Source organism: Gadus chalcogrammus, chromosome 17 (assembly GCF_026213295.1).
Source record: "Gadus chalcogrammus isolate NIFS_2021 chromosome 17, NIFS_Gcha_1.0, whole genome shotgun sequence".
NCBI lineage: Eukaryota > Metazoa > Chordata > Actinopteri > Gadiformes > Gadidae > Gadus > Gadus chalcogrammus.
The window spans coordinates 14,444,347-14,460,286 of NC_079428.1; the positions used below are offsets into that span (position 1 = coordinate 14,444,347).

The 15,940-nt window shown below is 43.5% G+C and overlaps 2 protein-coding genes across 3 annotated transcripts in view; one reads left to right on the plus strand and one right to left on the minus strand.

Moving 5' to 3' along the window:
* Window positions 1–7,030, plus strand: part of capn1 (calpain 1) — a 32,149-nt gene extending 25,119 nt beyond the window's left edge. For both annotated transcript variants that reach the window (XM_056575221.1, XM_056575223.1), the window contains exons 19-22: window positions 2,294–2,372; window positions 4,493–4,609; window positions 5,543–5,601; window positions 5,836–7,030. In XM_056575221.1, the coding sequence (XP_056431196.1) occupies window positions 2,294–2,372; window positions 4,493–4,609; window positions 5,543–5,601; window positions 5,836–5,862 (282 nt within the window). In that variant the 3' untranslated portion in view covers window positions 5,863–7,030. The remainder of the gene's footprint in view (window positions 1–2,293; window positions 2,373–4,492; window positions 4,610–5,542; window positions 5,602–5,835) is intronic.
* Window positions 7,031–8,549: 1,519 nt separating this feature from the next.
* On the minus strand, window positions 8,550–14,398 carry pnp5a (purine nucleoside phosphorylase 5a). The gene is made up of 6 exons (XM_056576001.1): window positions 14,109–14,398; window positions 13,492–13,661; window positions 13,243–13,346; window positions 12,821–12,996; window positions 10,027–10,217; window positions 8,550–9,433 (listed from the first exon to the last, which is right to left on the minus strand). Exons 1-6 carry the CDS (start codon window positions 14,129–14,131, stop codon window positions 9,216–9,218), a joined length of 882 nt encoding a protein of 293 aa, XP_056431976.1. The 5' UTR covers window positions 14,132–14,398; the 3' UTR covers window positions 8,550–9,215.
* Between the last annotated feature and the right edge of the window lie 1,542 nt (window positions 14,399–15,940).

The following is a 15,940-nucleotide window of genomic DNA, read 5'->3' on the forward strand; positions in this document are numbered from 1 at the left end:
CGTCATCGTTGCAGTAGCTGTGCTGTATAACTTTGGGAAGAGAGTAGGAGACGAGCTACCAGAGGTGGATGAGGACCCACTTCAGAACGACCTGGAAGATGCTCAAGTGCAGAATGCTGCAAACCCAAATGGCAATGCTGTCAGGAGAACACTGATTGAAAATCACTTTGCAGCATAATTCAGGTCAGTATTGACATAATTGTATATGTTGATGGATACTAAGGGCACTTCTACATTAGATTACCTTAACCCATACTTACTAATTGATATGCTTCTTACTTTCTCCTCCAGAAGAACTCACCAGAAAATCAAGACAAGGAGACTGGCAATTGAATTGCAAGAAACATTTTATCATACAAATATAACACAATACAGGGGGAGGGCAATTGCTTATTCAAAAATAAATACGTTAATGATATCACAGTTTCAGAATTCATTCACTACTTAATTACTAGGCTACTTCATTAATTACAAATTATAGTTGCGGTTATAGTTGCGGCTCGCATATGTCGAGTAGCTTTTGCTTCTGAAGCGATAGGACCTCTTTCTGAAGCAAAAGGACTTCTTTTTTTATATGGGCATTTTCGATGTCAAGCATGCATCTTTCTGTCTCCAATCTCAGAAGTTCCCGGTGACAGCCAAGCTTAGAGCGCTTTTCAGCAGGGGCATTCACTGGTGATGCTGCTTCTTCTCTCAGGTTTCCATCATCCGGCTCCAGTGGCTCAATCAGGTCGAGCACAATGAAAGTCTCAGCTAAACAAAAAAAAAAACAGAAGACATGAAACAAATTAATAGAAGGATACCCACAGCTAAAGACAAACGTTACTATTTTAACGGTTGTTGTTTTTTTACGTTAGGCTTTCATTGCTGCGATTAATGGCTTTGGACAGAGGGGGTGACACATTATTGTAACCTGCTAAGTTACGTTATTAATAATATTATAAAAACGGTTATAAAATGTAGTTAACGAGCTATGGTTACTAGTTAACGGTACTTACTTTCCATTTCTGTCGCTGTATTCCTCTCTAATGCGCCGTCATCGTCGTATGGGTTAGGGAGGGGGGAAATCTGCTGCGGGATCATATTAATGATTTTTTTCGATAGAGGGTCCGTAATCATTGGTGGTGTTCCTCCGCCAGTTTTAAACATCCCCCTCCTCTCTTCTGCCGCATCCTTTTTTGCCTTTGCCTTTAAGTTCTTCCAGCAGGCTTTCAGTTGTCCCTTGTCCCTCGCCTCCTTAATGCCAGTTGAGCCATTGAAGCGCTCCGCTAACATGACCCAGGTCTCCTCCTTTTTTTCCAGCGTAACGCTGTCAGTCTTTTTATCCTCAATTATAATACCAAAGTCCTCCATCAATTCCGACAGCAACATCTTTTCAAATGTGGAAAAGTTTGATCCTCGTTGACGTGCCATCTCTTAATAAATGTAGCTACTTGTGTTCACTGTCAGTGTCAACTGTAACAGTTAAGGTAAATTAACGGTTAACTTCATTCAAAAAGTGAGCTCGTGAATATATTCACGAGCCCTCTCTCGTGAACCATTGTTTTTTTTCACGATGTAGGATAGAAAAAATATATAAAATTGTGGATTATATTGTGCAATTTGTTCACATTTCGCCGGGATCCATCATGGCAAACTGAACACAAACTAATCCTATTGTAATCCTTGTTTAAACTAGGTTAACTAATCCAGAGTTAAAACTAAGATGTGCAACGCATCTCGGATTACTTATAAACCAGTTTAAACCTAGATTTACTAACCCTAGATTAACCCTAAACCAGGATTAATTTAATCCATGTTGGTGCAACCCAGCCTAGGACTACAAAGGCAGACTTATGTTTTATTTTTTGTCTTGTTGACTGTTTCGCTCCAGAGATCTGGATGAAACGTTCAGAAGGGGATCTTACTATGTCTACAGTGACCCATCTCCAGTTGATTTGAAACCCGAGAGTCACTTTTTTACTGTTCACTGCTGGCCGAGTTTCTTAGATATAAGGCTTGGTCGAAACGATTGGTCGAAACACAGATGAAGCTCAAATCTTGGTGAAGCACCCCTTCACCCAGATTTGAGCTCATCTGCCAGCAGACTTAAGACATGCAACTAAAGTCTGATTGATGAGACTACCATTCACATGCACACCACTGCATTGTAGTTGGTGGGGTCTCCGGAGCGATCCCATTGGTGGGGCGGGGGGTCATTCAGCATGTCCACCCAGGTGTTCCCTCCCCTGCGTTCCCTGCTCTTTAAACTACTCACGCCGAGCCTCTTCCCTGCCCTGTCTCACCACTACAGACCATATTCCGCCAGTTCGACATGGACAAGTCGGGCACCATGAACTCCTACGAGATGCGACGGGCACTGGACTCTGCAGGTATAACGTCCCCCCCCCACCGTTGAACGTGTGTGATTATGCATTACAAGCCGTTTTGAAAATCTGCCTCTTCTGACATCATAAGTAGAAGTGTCCACCTAGATGTATGACAGATAGATTAACAATTTTTGCTACAGTCCACTGGGTAGGCTCGGAGACTGATCTATCCAGCACACATCTAGGTGGACACACCCACTAGCAGGGGCGGATCTAGAAAAATATTCATGGGGTGGCAAGAGGGGGACAGGAGATTTTGAGGGGTGGCACCCTCTGGCAGAAGTATATACAGTATGCCGATTTAATTAAAGCCATATCAATCAATATTTACTTGGATAGCCCCCACATTTAGATATTTTGACTCAATAACATAATATTTAATTTATTGTGGGATGAGTAAAGCCTTACATTTAAACATAAAAGGTTTCAGACAAAATGTAATAAATTATTACTGAATAATTACAAAATCAACCTGCCTTACAACAAACACCTGCACTATTACACCAGCAGGGGCATGGGGCTAAAAATATATGCAAAGAGAGCTGCAATATGTACTTTAGTTAACAATAAGTTGGCATTGGTCCATGAGGTATTCCTATCAGATGTCAATCATCAGTCCAACTTGAGTGCAAATATCACTTTATTCACAGATTCCAATAATTTACATACAATGCCACCCTCAAAGTGCGGTGACATAGAATAACTCCCAAAGTAGAGTGTATTACCTGCATGCTTGGAAGAGCCAAATGGGGATTCAGGGGAAGTGCTATCAAAGATTTCCCTCTCTTTCTTTTTTTATATCTTTAATTTCTAAGTATTTAAGACCTTTTGGGTTTACCTTATTATTTTTTTTGCTCTTGATGTGAAGCTTGTTTTATTATTAATTATTGATGACTTATATTGGTTTATAAAAGTTCAGACAGGTGTGCAATCAAGTAGATTAGAGATGGCCATTTGTAAATAATTTACAGAAGATGACTTGCATTTTGCTGTCCAAGTACCTGTTACTTGGTTGAATGACAATAAAGTTTAATATAATCAAATCGAATGACTGTTGATACAAAAGGAGGCACATGAAGTTAACGGTCAGGAAAACCAGCTGAGTGTAGAAGGGTTTGTGTTTGTTAGCGCGTCTTTAGCGCGGATTGCAATTCTTATTGCAGCATGCAGGGTTATGCGAGAAACATACAGAGGGACGCGGTCGTTGAGCTCCGCCGCCCCACATTGCATGACACGTTAAACTCAACTAGAATCGCCACCATCAATTTGATATCAACAAAACAAAAATAGTCGGAAAGCCTACAGAAACTATAGATAGTTAATGTGACAATCACATTATTAAAAATAAACTGATTCAGCAATGATTTACTGAGGAACTATTTTTTTGGGAGTTGCTTTTGCCGCCCCACCTGCCCATACGGCACGCGCCTGCTATGCAGCTATAAGGCATTCCAATCTTAACTTAAGTCTTTAACTATGATGTTTCTGTAATACACAGCCCTGCTCTTTTCTAATTATTATAATTTCTTTATAGATAGACGGTTGATCAGTATTACCTCAAGAATGTAGTCTCTCTGCCGCGCCACTTGCTTCGTTCGTTTGGAGGACTCTCGCGCCTTCCTTGTATTCAAGATCAGTGCCGGCGGGAGTCTCGGGGAGGGGGGGTGGGGGGCAGGCGGGATGGGGCAATATTTCCTGGTAGCATTCACTTGCAGTCGTACTTTTGAAACTCGCTTTTGTAAATGTATTTTTTGTAAAAAAATAATAATTTTGCGCTGCCAACTGGGGTGGCAGCTGGGGTGGCAAGGCTTTTTTTAGGGTGGCAGTTGCCACCCCATGCCACCCCAGTAGATCCGCCCCTGCCCACTAGTGATGTCGGAATAGGCAGATTTTCAAAACGGCTTGGAACGGCTAAGCACACTCACTCTCTATACCTGGTGGTATAATATGTCCCCTTTAAGAAGACCACACTGGGGTACACTTCTATCCACTCGGTGTGAAAGCATCAAATATCATATCCGGCTTTTTTCTCTGGTTGATGTCCATGCTTTGCTACATCAGCTATGATGGAGGAGTAACAGCCAATGACGTGATTGTACTTTGTTTGTGCCCGCCCCCTCCAGGAATCAAGCTGACCAATCACCTGTTCCAGCTGATCATCCTGCGCTACACGGAGGAAGACCTCACCGTCGACTTTGACAACTTCGTCACGTGCCTGGTTCGGCTGGAGACCATGATCAGTGAGTCCCCCCCCCCCTCCCGTCTCCTAGGGCCACAGCTCTGCTCTCTTTCCACTGGTGGTAGCTTTTAATACTAGCTCTAATCGACTCTCTAACGAACTAACGGAATTAGACTTTCAAAGTCACCGATAGAAATAAAAATAAACTGATTTCATAGGCACATACTGTTTTACCAGTTACCAGTCTTTTGGTGTCTATTGTGTCCAATTAAAAGTCCTCTGCTTCATATTTTTATTGAGGGGGGCGGGGGGGAAAGACACGCGTACTAAGTATTAAGAGGGAAATATCCCCCCGAAATCTATGACTATTACCTAAATGCCAAATGTATTGAACTGAAGACTCAGGGAGGGGGTAAGGGTAAGATACTCAGATTTCCCTGTGAGCTGTATGGCTGCCTGGCCAAGGTCAGACTGTGTGTTGTACCGTTCCCAGGGGAACAAGAGCCCACTCTGTCGTTGTTATGTAGTCATGGAGATCGAGTCGAGTCTAACCTCAAACCATCCCGAAGTCTTCTGAAAGATATAATCGTCTGTCCTACCAGATTCTTTAATAGCTGCGCCCAGTGCTACCTTATGTGCTTGGCATATTGACACGTAATAAAGTCATTCATTAACTAATTAATGATTTTGAGGTACTAACATCTGTACCAATATCTCAATCTCCAGAATGAAATGTCTTTAAGAGATGCGAGTTAAATTGAGGTGAAACGTTGTTCTATGAAGTCATCCAATGGTCCTTAGTCAACCAGCAGCCATCTTGGCTCCATCTAGCTTCTCAATGTTTGTCGGGTGGGGGAACTGAACGCAGAAGATGGCCGCCGGGTGAAAAGAGCCCACCTGCTTACCCTGACTTCAGGACTGCAACATGACATAGAATATGCATGTTTGTGTGCATCGTGTGGTGACCTACTTCCTGTTCCTTTCCGCCTCACAGAGACCTTCAACACAATGGACACCAAGAGAGAAAAATGCATTTCCCTGAACTTCATGCAGGTAGGACGTCCGTTATTAGAACCTGTTGGTTTCACTTCCACCTACTCCTTCCTCATTAATAGTTTTGTTTTCTCTTTCATATGAGCAACTTTTCTAAACAGTCCACCTTTAAGTGCAGCATTCATAACAAATCATGTCTGTAAAGCGTTGCAGCAGACATGATTTCATTGCATTACCAGTCCCTCACAAATTATGCATTAACTTCCTCGTCTTTCTCGTTTCCTTTTTTCACAGTGGATTTCTCTGACCATGTTCGCCTAGACAACGCTAGCAAGGCTATCGCTACGCTGACTTCGTTCCGCCCAGTGGCCATCCCCCCGAACCCGGGCCCCCTTCATTTTGTGTTTCAGAAGTGCCTTTCTTCTTTTGTTCTCCCCCCCCCCCCCCCCCCGCATCCATTTCATTTTACGTGAATTTGCCATGGATGTGTGCCACGGAATGCCTTATCGCGTCACATGACCTGCCAACTCAAAACGGGGGGGTGCCCTGAACGCTTACGTCAGGGCAGCCTGCCGGCTGGGTCTCGAACCCGGGACATGGGGGACATTCTGAAGGGGTTAATCGCTTATGTGCTGACCTGCCAATGCCAAATGTAAATGGTGATGATGATCGTTTGGGGATGGATATCGACTGGGCTATTTTTCCCCCTGATTCTACTCTGTTTACAACTGAGCGCAGCGCGTTGCTTGTGTTTTTTTATGATGAGATGCCTGCTCTTTGGGACTTTATGTGTAATATTTTACGTCTGATCAGAGCGATTGAGGGTTTTTCTTCTGTTTTGCTGGGTGTATTCCTGAAACAGACTATCGCTATTATCATTATACATATATCTACCTAACCGAATGGAAACCGAAATCTGACTTTCACTCTTAAACAATGGAGCCAGAGGAGGAACACACTTCATGGAACATTGTTTTACTCACTAATGCGATTAATTAAAAAAAGGGAACAGTTGTACACGCATGCCAATGTGTTGGGTATGGTTGTGAGAAGATGTGTCATGGGTTATGCATGCTTTGTGCCGTGTGATATGGTTGTTCAGTCTGCTCTCTAACTCTCTTTTCTGCTCAGCATGCTAATCTGCTGTCTCTCCTTCAAACATGTAACACTCGTGCACATTTACGGAGAGCTGGGAGTGCCACTTTCCATCTTAAGGTTATATAAAGGATTGTGTGACTTTTTTTGTTGCCAAAAATCCAAGTGCTTCAATGGTGCAGAGGCTTACGTGAGGGTCCCAAATGCTTTGTTTGACACGGTCGCCCCTCGAATGTTGTTCAAATTGGTTCTTCAAATCATCTATTACAGCGCAGTTGACAAATTTATATATATATAAATTTGTATATTTGTATTTCAGTAAAAGAAAAAAACGAAATTAAACAATGGCATGTTTAAATGAGTCCGGTATACTTGTGTGTGCAGTTATTTGTCTTGGATAAGGTGATTTATCTCGTGGTCACCATCAGTTGCGTCTTGGGGCATGGAGGAGGGGGAAGTGTGGAAGCTTTGAGTGTGGATGGGTGAGGAGAATGGAAGAGGGGATTGAAATAAAAAAATACATGATTCATTCTACACATTCATTCATGGCCATCCATCCCAAATCGAACTAAAATGCCCGTTCACCCTCTCCCATTGAACGTTTGATTGAATAATTAAAATGCCTACTGTCATTAATAGTTGTACGAATTCACTTTACTCCATTCCTTCATCAAAGTACAAATTTGAACAAGTGCTGTATTTCCACGCCCCCCCCCAACCATTCCCCTCTCCACCTCAGACCTCCACATTGGCTTCCAGTGGGACTCCACCCTGGCCTTTGACCTCCATCCAAACACAAGACATCAATCTATCCACCGTGAAAACATTTGCCAAACTGGGCACTCTGAGGACACCACACTGACCCTGGACAACTTTAAGACAAAGCAAAAATGATCACAGCTCTCTCCCTTTCAGAAGTTATGATTGCCATTACAATTCCCATGAGCTCGTTGCATTTCCATAATTACAACCATCAGCTATCCACGCTTCGACAACGAAGATGCTAGCTACAACCGGGTGAGTGGTTATAGTTGGCATTACAATTCACGTGACGTAACATCTACCAAAACTATTTTCATCAGGTCAGAGCTGATCACCGACCGCACTCTCACCCGCGCTGCTAGGCTATAATCCGCTCAGAGTGTAAAATTAACTTTATAATTCACACAACATACTCAAAAATGTAATTAGGTTTCCAAAGCGACTTTTTCGTGGAGGGGCTTAATTACGTTCTCTAAAGACATCATTAGGTTAGTTTTCCAGGGAGAGCCCCCTGAGCATCAGATTAACCCAGGTCTCCAGAGATGATGAGCAACAGCACTATTGCATCATGTGCCACAGACACCAGCTAGGCCATCATCTGACGTTCCTATTCACGTCATGTGCTTTACTAATTCTCATGTCATGCTTCCATTACAAACTAACTAAAATAATGCCAATAGAAATAAAATAATTTAAAGCCATTGATTTGTGCCCACTTTCAACTCCCTTGTCCTCAAGACCTCATTAGTTAACTACATTAATAAACTATGGCAGGATTGATCAACAAAATATTTGACTTGAGTTCTTTATAAACTTAAATACTTACTTATATGTCATTTATTAATGCTAAGTAAGGCATAGATAGTCCTTATTTTAGATGAGCTTGCACTAAAGACTTAACTATTGCTTTCTAACAACCTGAACTAATAATCATGAAACATGAACACATTATAAATATTTTTTAGATAATTAAATTATGCTTTATCAATTATCTTACAAACCATTATCTCATCTTAATAATTTATAACTTATTCATATATTTCTAATGCATATTCATACAGGAACGATAAATTTGAATTGAAGATGAATTCACTATTTGCCATTACTTTAATGCAACTTCATCAGCTGTTCAAAAAAAACATGGATACATTTATGTAATAAATATAAACTTTAATAACATTTATAATAAAGACAATAGTTTCCACTTTCAAATAAATGGTTGTTAAATTAAACATTTACAATAGCCCTGACGATATTAAGTTAAACATATGAAGCATAATTCTAACCATAAATAAAAGAAGAGTTGGTTTAAAGAATACATACTAGTGCAGGAATGTACAAACATAAGTTCAACCATTGCTATCTTTCACACAATAACACCCTCGATCACTCACACTCAAAACCAAGCCTCAAAGGCTCACTCTTTAGAAAAAGTCAATAAATAAAATAAAAAGATCTCTTCTTTTTTGATTTTCTTTAACCCAATTTGAAAACGCTGTTTGGTTTCACAGACTTGTTTCAGTATACTTTTGGTAAAGCATTATTTTCTCACATCGATCATCATTCAGATAGTCAACACCACATCGACCTCCATTCGCAGACACAAGAGTACTCGACCAGGGATTTCACAATTTTTTTCTTTTCTCTCTTCTGGCCCAAAACCGCGACGACGTAGCTCCCTCTCAGCCCCCCGAAACCTGGAACCCACCACGATAAAAGCCCCCCCTTCAGAAAGCCCACCGGATAAAACCACGCACAACAAGGACTACCACAAACAGTAAGATAAAACAACCATGACCCATTGGTGCGCGCGTCGCTCAAACAAAGTTGTTGTTGTGCTCGATGCGGGTCACGATCGCGGAGAACAGCCTCTCCAGCTGCTCCGCCCTCTGCTTGCCCCACTCCAGTACCTCTTCGTGATTGGCCTTCTCCTCGCTGTCGTAGTCCATCACCGCCAGGTTGGTGATGAGGGACAGGGCGAAGACGCGCATGCCGCAGTGCCGCGCCACCACCACCTCGTGCGCTGTGCTCATGCCTGGAGGGGGAGGGACAGAGGGGGAGGGAGAGGTCAGTGAAACGGGCACACGCGTCGCACGGCGGTGACATCACACCGTCGTATAGTGACGCAGGTGCGCGTTTTAAAACTGCCACGTTGACACGTTTAACCTCTTGAGCCGCGTACTGGGAAAAATGAGCCAGAACACGTGCTGGCTCATTGACGCTCTGGCTCATGCCGTTCTGGCTCAACGAACGTGTGAGAATGTGTGAGCGAGAACACGTTCTGGCTCATTCTTCCCAGAGGTTCAAGCGATTGGCTAATATTTAAAAGGTGACATATTATACCAACAGGACTGAGTATGTTTAGCCGTTCCAAGCTGTTTTGAATATCTGCACTCAGTGTACAAGCATACCCAGTGGACTGTAGCAAACGTTGCTCATTTATCCGTCATACGACTAGATGGTCACGCCCACATGTGATGTCGGAAGAGGCCGAATTTCACATGTCTAACATGTCACATGTCTTTATCACATGTCTAACAGAGCGTAGTATGTTTAGTGAGCTATTTCAAGCATTTGTACAAAGCCTAAAATAAATGGATAAAGATTATTCATTTGAATGAAACGCACCGACGGCATCGGCCCCCAGTTTGCTCAGCATGCGGCACTCGGCGATGGTCTCGAACGAGGGTCCGCCCAGCATGCAGTAGACCCCCTCGCGGAGGAAGTCGGCGAAGCCAAGCTCGTGGCCCACATCCATGGCCAGCTGCTGGAGCTCCCGGTCGTAGGCGTCCGACATGCAGGGGAAGCGCACGCCGAACCTGCCCAGGGAGAGGGAAAGAAGAGGGGGGAGGAGAGAGGTGAGGAGGGGACTCAGGGAGGCCGGTTTGCGGGGAACGTTCGGGAGCGTTGTCGGCTCACAGAGACCGCTCCTGAGACCACCGTGTCTCAGGAGGGGAGCCGAGAGGGCCCATAGGCCCTCAGAGACCGCTAAAGATATTCTAGATATTCACATTTACTTTATTCATTCATATATTGACAATTCAACATTTAAACGAAAATGTTTCTGAGGAAATAAACCTTTCGAAAAAGGCCTAACCTTAACCCTAACCCCGCTAATAACTTAACTAACATTGTTTCAGACTTGTTATTTATGCCGTTTTTCTAGGTTAATTTTTAAAACAAATGAGTTAATAACAGGGAGACCCAAACCAGAGTAAAAATTTGTTCAGAAAACCATAGCTTTTGAAAGGCCTTTCAACCCGTGAATGACAAATTAACCGAACGTTTGACTGTAATCATAGTGTTTGATTTGTGCTTGTCGTCATGCGTTTTGCACCCCGAGCCGTTGTCTGTATATATGTCTGTGTATATATCAGTGGCGGCTGGTGGTTTTTAAAGTGAGGGAGGAAGGACTGCGCGCTTGGTTGCCATTGGTTGCCAACTGCTTGCACTGTTGGTGTATGGTGGCATAAGAATGTGAGACTCAAGTTGTTTCAAGGTGTTTTGGTGAACTACAAAATAGCAGGGAGGGAGTTATTTGAATACAATTTATACAAAGCCACCAGTGGCATCACTGTAATTTGAGAAGGAAAGGATGCAAAGCATATTAGTCAAATCAGGCCTACTATTGATTTGTAAAAGTAAACAAAAAAATCTGGGCCTATCATTGGGCCTAGATCTCGACGGGTGTCAAGATCACGTTGGTGCTCACCAACGTGATCTTGACACTTGTCGTGGTATTTGGTTGCCCTATCAAGATTTACCACATCAGTGAAACCATGAACAGCCCACGTTGGAGATTTGCTATTATTCATAAGCAAACAGGGCCAGCAATAAAGTCGATTGCTTGTAATGCTACCAGTAAGCCATGCGTACCTAGCAAACCATGTAGCACTCACAACACTGACGTTGCCATTACTTCTGGTCACCTTGATTTTGGGAAGTGGTCTACCTCTTTCTTTGGTCGCTAACTTAGCACTGTAACTCAATGAATGGAATGCTTTTTTTAATAAGACGTTAACAATGTCCTCCGTTTCCATTGTGCATTTAGGATCTCGCTATCGCAGATTTCACTTGCTCTGCGTCTCTGACTGAGCACCACGGCAATGCAGACCGGGTTTGTTATCGACAGCGTTGCCAGATTGGGCAGATTTCCCACCGAATGATAATTTTTCCAGCCTAACATGGTTAAAAGTAGCCCAATTGGGTGGGAAATCTGACCAATCTGGCAACACTGCTCAACATCCAGGGATCCTGCTTATTGGTTCATAGCGCAGACGGATAGATTTTTGCGCGAATCAGACCCCTTAAGGTCCCACCCACTCAGAGGAGGACTTTCCTCCTCTCTCCCATTGAAACCCATGTTATCCACCGGCCGCCAGTACTTTCGGGGAAATGAATGGGAGTCAACGGAGAATGACGGAGGACGTTCCTCCCTGAAGTAATTGTCAATAGGCGATAGGGGGTGCTAATGTCCCTTTACCCAGGGAAACGAACATTATATATTCAAAGGCAATAAAGTAGTCATATTTAAGGGCATTAATTCATTACAATAGTCTGGGCATCTACATTTTTTATTCTCAACAATGTTAGGGAGGATCTTCCTCCCTCTCCTCAATGGAGAAGCCTCCACTGGTATATATACATATATATGAGTCTAAATATTCCACTGGGGTGCACACACAGCTTGTGTAAAGATGAGATTATTTGTCAGGATGACTTGCATTTCGCTTTAGATAGCTGTTTTTAGAATTGGTGATAACTGTTTGCTCGTTGCATTGCTCAGACTGGACCAGCGTATTCACTTTTGCTTCAGAGCCTGAATATCATAGGTAACTTTTGCCTATAGAGAGGACACATTCAGCTACAGTAGAGAGGATTCAGTAAACTAGCTTGGTGGTCGGTTTTTTCGCAACAGGGAGGGGACGGGGGGTCAGAGAGCAACGGTTTAAGGGTCGCGATTCGCTACTGAGACCGCGCAACACCAAAATGCAACCCCATACGAGCTCCTTAGGTGATAGCCGTGGTCCAGTATGTGCATATGTCTGTCTGTGTGTCTGTGCCCAGGCATTCTGTATTGACCCAAGTATAGAATCCTAAATTAATGAGGTGCCATCTGCTCAACGTGAGGTAGAGCCGTCGAAACACCACAGTAAGTGCACTCTGTTCACCACATCTGACTCTCATTCTCTAATATGCGGCGCATGAGTCCAACTGCCTCCAATCTCTCCATAATGACCTTCAGCCACAGACCAACTCCTTTCAATTCCTTTCTAAAAAAGGAGCTCCAGGACTGGATGATTCAGTTAAAGTCGCACTCAACAAGCCGAAGACACTCTCTGTGTGTGTGTGTGTGTGTGTGTGTGTGTCTGTGTGTCTGTGTGTCTGTGTGTGTGTGTGTGTGTGTGTGTGTGTGTCCTACCTCTCGTCGTTGGGTCCCACCAGGGGATGGTTGCCTGCGAAGCCGGGGATGTTGAGGTGGTCCTTGATGATCATGATGTCGCCCACCTTGAAGTCCTGGTTGAGACCCCCGGCCGCGTTGGTCAGCATCACCGTCTCCACGCCCAGCAGCTTGAAGATGCGCATGGGCAGCGTGATCTGAACACACACACACACACACACACACACACACACACACACACACACACACACACACACACACACACACACACACACACACACACACACACACACACACACACACACACACACACACACACACTTTTAACTCGATGCATTGCTCCCATGCTGAAACAAATAGGGTCTACCCTACAAAAAGACACACATAAGTATTCTATGTCACCGATGGGTTTTTGGCGGTTTGACCTATGTTGGTTACCTTACCTTCTGGATGGGGTAGCCCTCATACAGGTGGAAGCGGCCCTGCATACACACGCAGTCTCTGCCCTTCAGGGTCCCGAACACCAGCCTGCCGGCATGGCCGTGCACTGTAACACAGAGAGGGGGAACTTAGCTTCACACACACACCCCTCAAGATCCACCCCAAACACAAACAATCGACAAGGTATGAAACTACACCAAGATGGTTGTCGGTCTGTTTCGATTGTTTGGGGAGTTTTGCTTCGTTCTCACCGGTGCTCTGAGGGAAGTTGGGGATGTCCTTGTAGTTGAAGGCCACCTGGTCCTTGAGCATGTCGGCCAGCCCACCCAGACCCGAGCCGCACACGATGCCTACCAGTGGGCGGACGTCCGTCTGGGCCAAAAGCCAGTCCGCGGTGGCCTTGCAGTCCTCATAGGTAAACCTGCAGAAGAATTAATTTCATTCATTTAATTTATTTTATTACATATAATATATATATATATATATATTTAAATATATAATTTTATATATCACACACAATGAGGATCTTCTGTTTAAGTCAAGACTACATATAAAAACATCAGCCTAAATTAATGGCATCATATATATTGCATTTTAGACTTTCAAATGGCAGACTTCAGCCAGTACCGCGAAGGAGAACAAATATTCAACGACAGTTAACAACGCATCTTCCATTATCCGATCACGTGACCAGCTGGACTGTGAGACAGTGGTCGATTCCCCCGGCGGACCAGTAGCCTACACACACTAGAGCAGGTGGTGAATGATGCAATCTGGAGCGGGCCATTATATGGTCTCTCAATGAACACATGTCTTCCGAGGACATTATAATGAATTAAATCAGTTAGGTCAGGCATACTGTACTCACCCCGTGTTTAAATCTGGAAACATTTTCGATGTTAAATACCGGTATACGAAGTTATCTTCTTTATATAAAGTAAAGCTTTTTCAAAAACAACTTTCAAGCGGAAAAATAACGTTGAAGAAAATATCCAAAAAGAAAGCGTCCTTTTCTTATTTTCAAGTCCTGCTAATTATAATTTTACAGGCTTTAAGCACCAGTGGATGTTCTGCGGACGCAACGTGGTGCTGCCAACTATATCGGTTTGGATGTCGCCAGCTCTCCCGCCCACAAACATCCCTACCCCACATGCGGCCGTCCTCATTGGTTGGCTGTACCCCGCTTTTGACACACCTTCACTACAACACTGACGTCAGTCATGCTGTCGTTCCATCAACGCCCACCTTCCTCTCTATGTTATGAATCATTTGATTAAGAATATAACAACCACTGTGGATATGTTTGAGTTTGTTCTTTGTGTCAAAGTATTGTGGAAAAGTGGAAATAAAACTTAGAAATTTAATTGGACATGGTCACATGCCTTGAGGGTCCTCTAATCGGTAACGTCATGCACAGGCACAGTCACATAAAACTAGGTTTGTATTTCTTTTTTAAATATGAAGATTACAATAGTAAAAACCGGCTGGGAGAACTCAAAACAAAAACATTCACAAAAAAAAATCATGAAACTGCCCAGTTTCAGGTATTAGCCTACCTTTAAATGCACGTAACGGTCGTATTTTAATGAAACACTTTTGTTTAATGATTAATTTTTATATCAACAAATTATCAAACAAAATATTAATATAGCATAAATAATAAATGACCGCTTGGTGACCGTGAGGGTTGCAAGTGGATCACCTGCCAGTGGGCAGTGCGGCCGCAATAGTATCAAAACTGTATCAATAGTAGGTGCGTACTAGTCGGGCCATTTGCCACAACAAGAATTATTGACAGTTGACCAAGGTTGTTAGACCCTGTGGTCGGAGATGTGCGTCAAAGCTATCTCATGCTGAAGCACTGTGTGTTTTTCTCTTTTGTGTTTGCGTGCAACCGTCGCTTGATCAGGTATGACTTCCTTGAGTCTCTCTCTCTCTCTCTCTCTCTCTCTCTCTCTCTCTCTCTCTCTCTCTCTCTCTCTCTCTCTCTCAGTTTATGGCTTTTGTGTGTGTGTGTGTGTGTGTGTGTGTGTGTGTGTGTGTGTGTGTGTGTGTGTGTGTGTGTGTGTGTGTGTGTGTGTGTGTGTGTGTGTGTGTGTGTGTGTGTGTGTGGTTTATACATTGTGTGTGGGTCGGTGTAAACGATATTTATAGTTTATGCAAATGAGTCAGTCTCAGTGTGTGTCTAACATTTTACGCATAGGCCTACGTAACATGTAGTGTATATAGGCCTACTTTCCAGTCTCAGTGTGTGATACATGTTAAGAAGATAACAAAGTTATCTTCTTCATGTACGTTATCATCTCAGTGAGTGATGAATGTAGGCCTACATTCCAGTGTCCTCGTCTCAGTGTGTGATACCAACATGAAATGCATGTAGGCCTACGTTCCAGTCTTAGTGTGTCCCGTCATGCATCTTTCCTTGGGAAGCTGAAGAAGAATGTTTAGCTCACAAGTTCAGCTCACATGTTTAACTCACATGTTTAGCTCACTCCGTGTGAATTTCAACAGAACGAGACCTTCAAGTCTGTGTGTGTCAAATGTACACAAGCATAAAACACCCACGCTCTCTCTCTCTCTGGATCTCTCTGCCCTGATGACACACCCCCGCCACTGGCCAATAAGGAGGCTGACCTGACAGCGGTGTTTGTTTGCTCTAGTCTGCACAATAATGATCATAGCTGTAACATTGTTTTTGTT

Excerpts from the sequence above, each read along its gene's own strand:
- pnp5a (XM_056576001.1), bottom strand. The coding sequence starts at position 14,131 with ATGTTTCCAGATTTAAACACGGG. Across the intron at positions 10,218-12,820 it reads GTGGGACCCAACGACGAGAG|GTTCGGCGTGCGCTTCCCCT; the intron begins GTAGGACACACA and ends CTCCCTGGGCAG. Across the intron at positions 9,434-10,026 it reads ACTGGGGGCCGATGCCGTCG|GCATGAGCACAGCGCACGAG; the intron begins GTGCGTTTCATT and ends CTCCCCCTCCAG.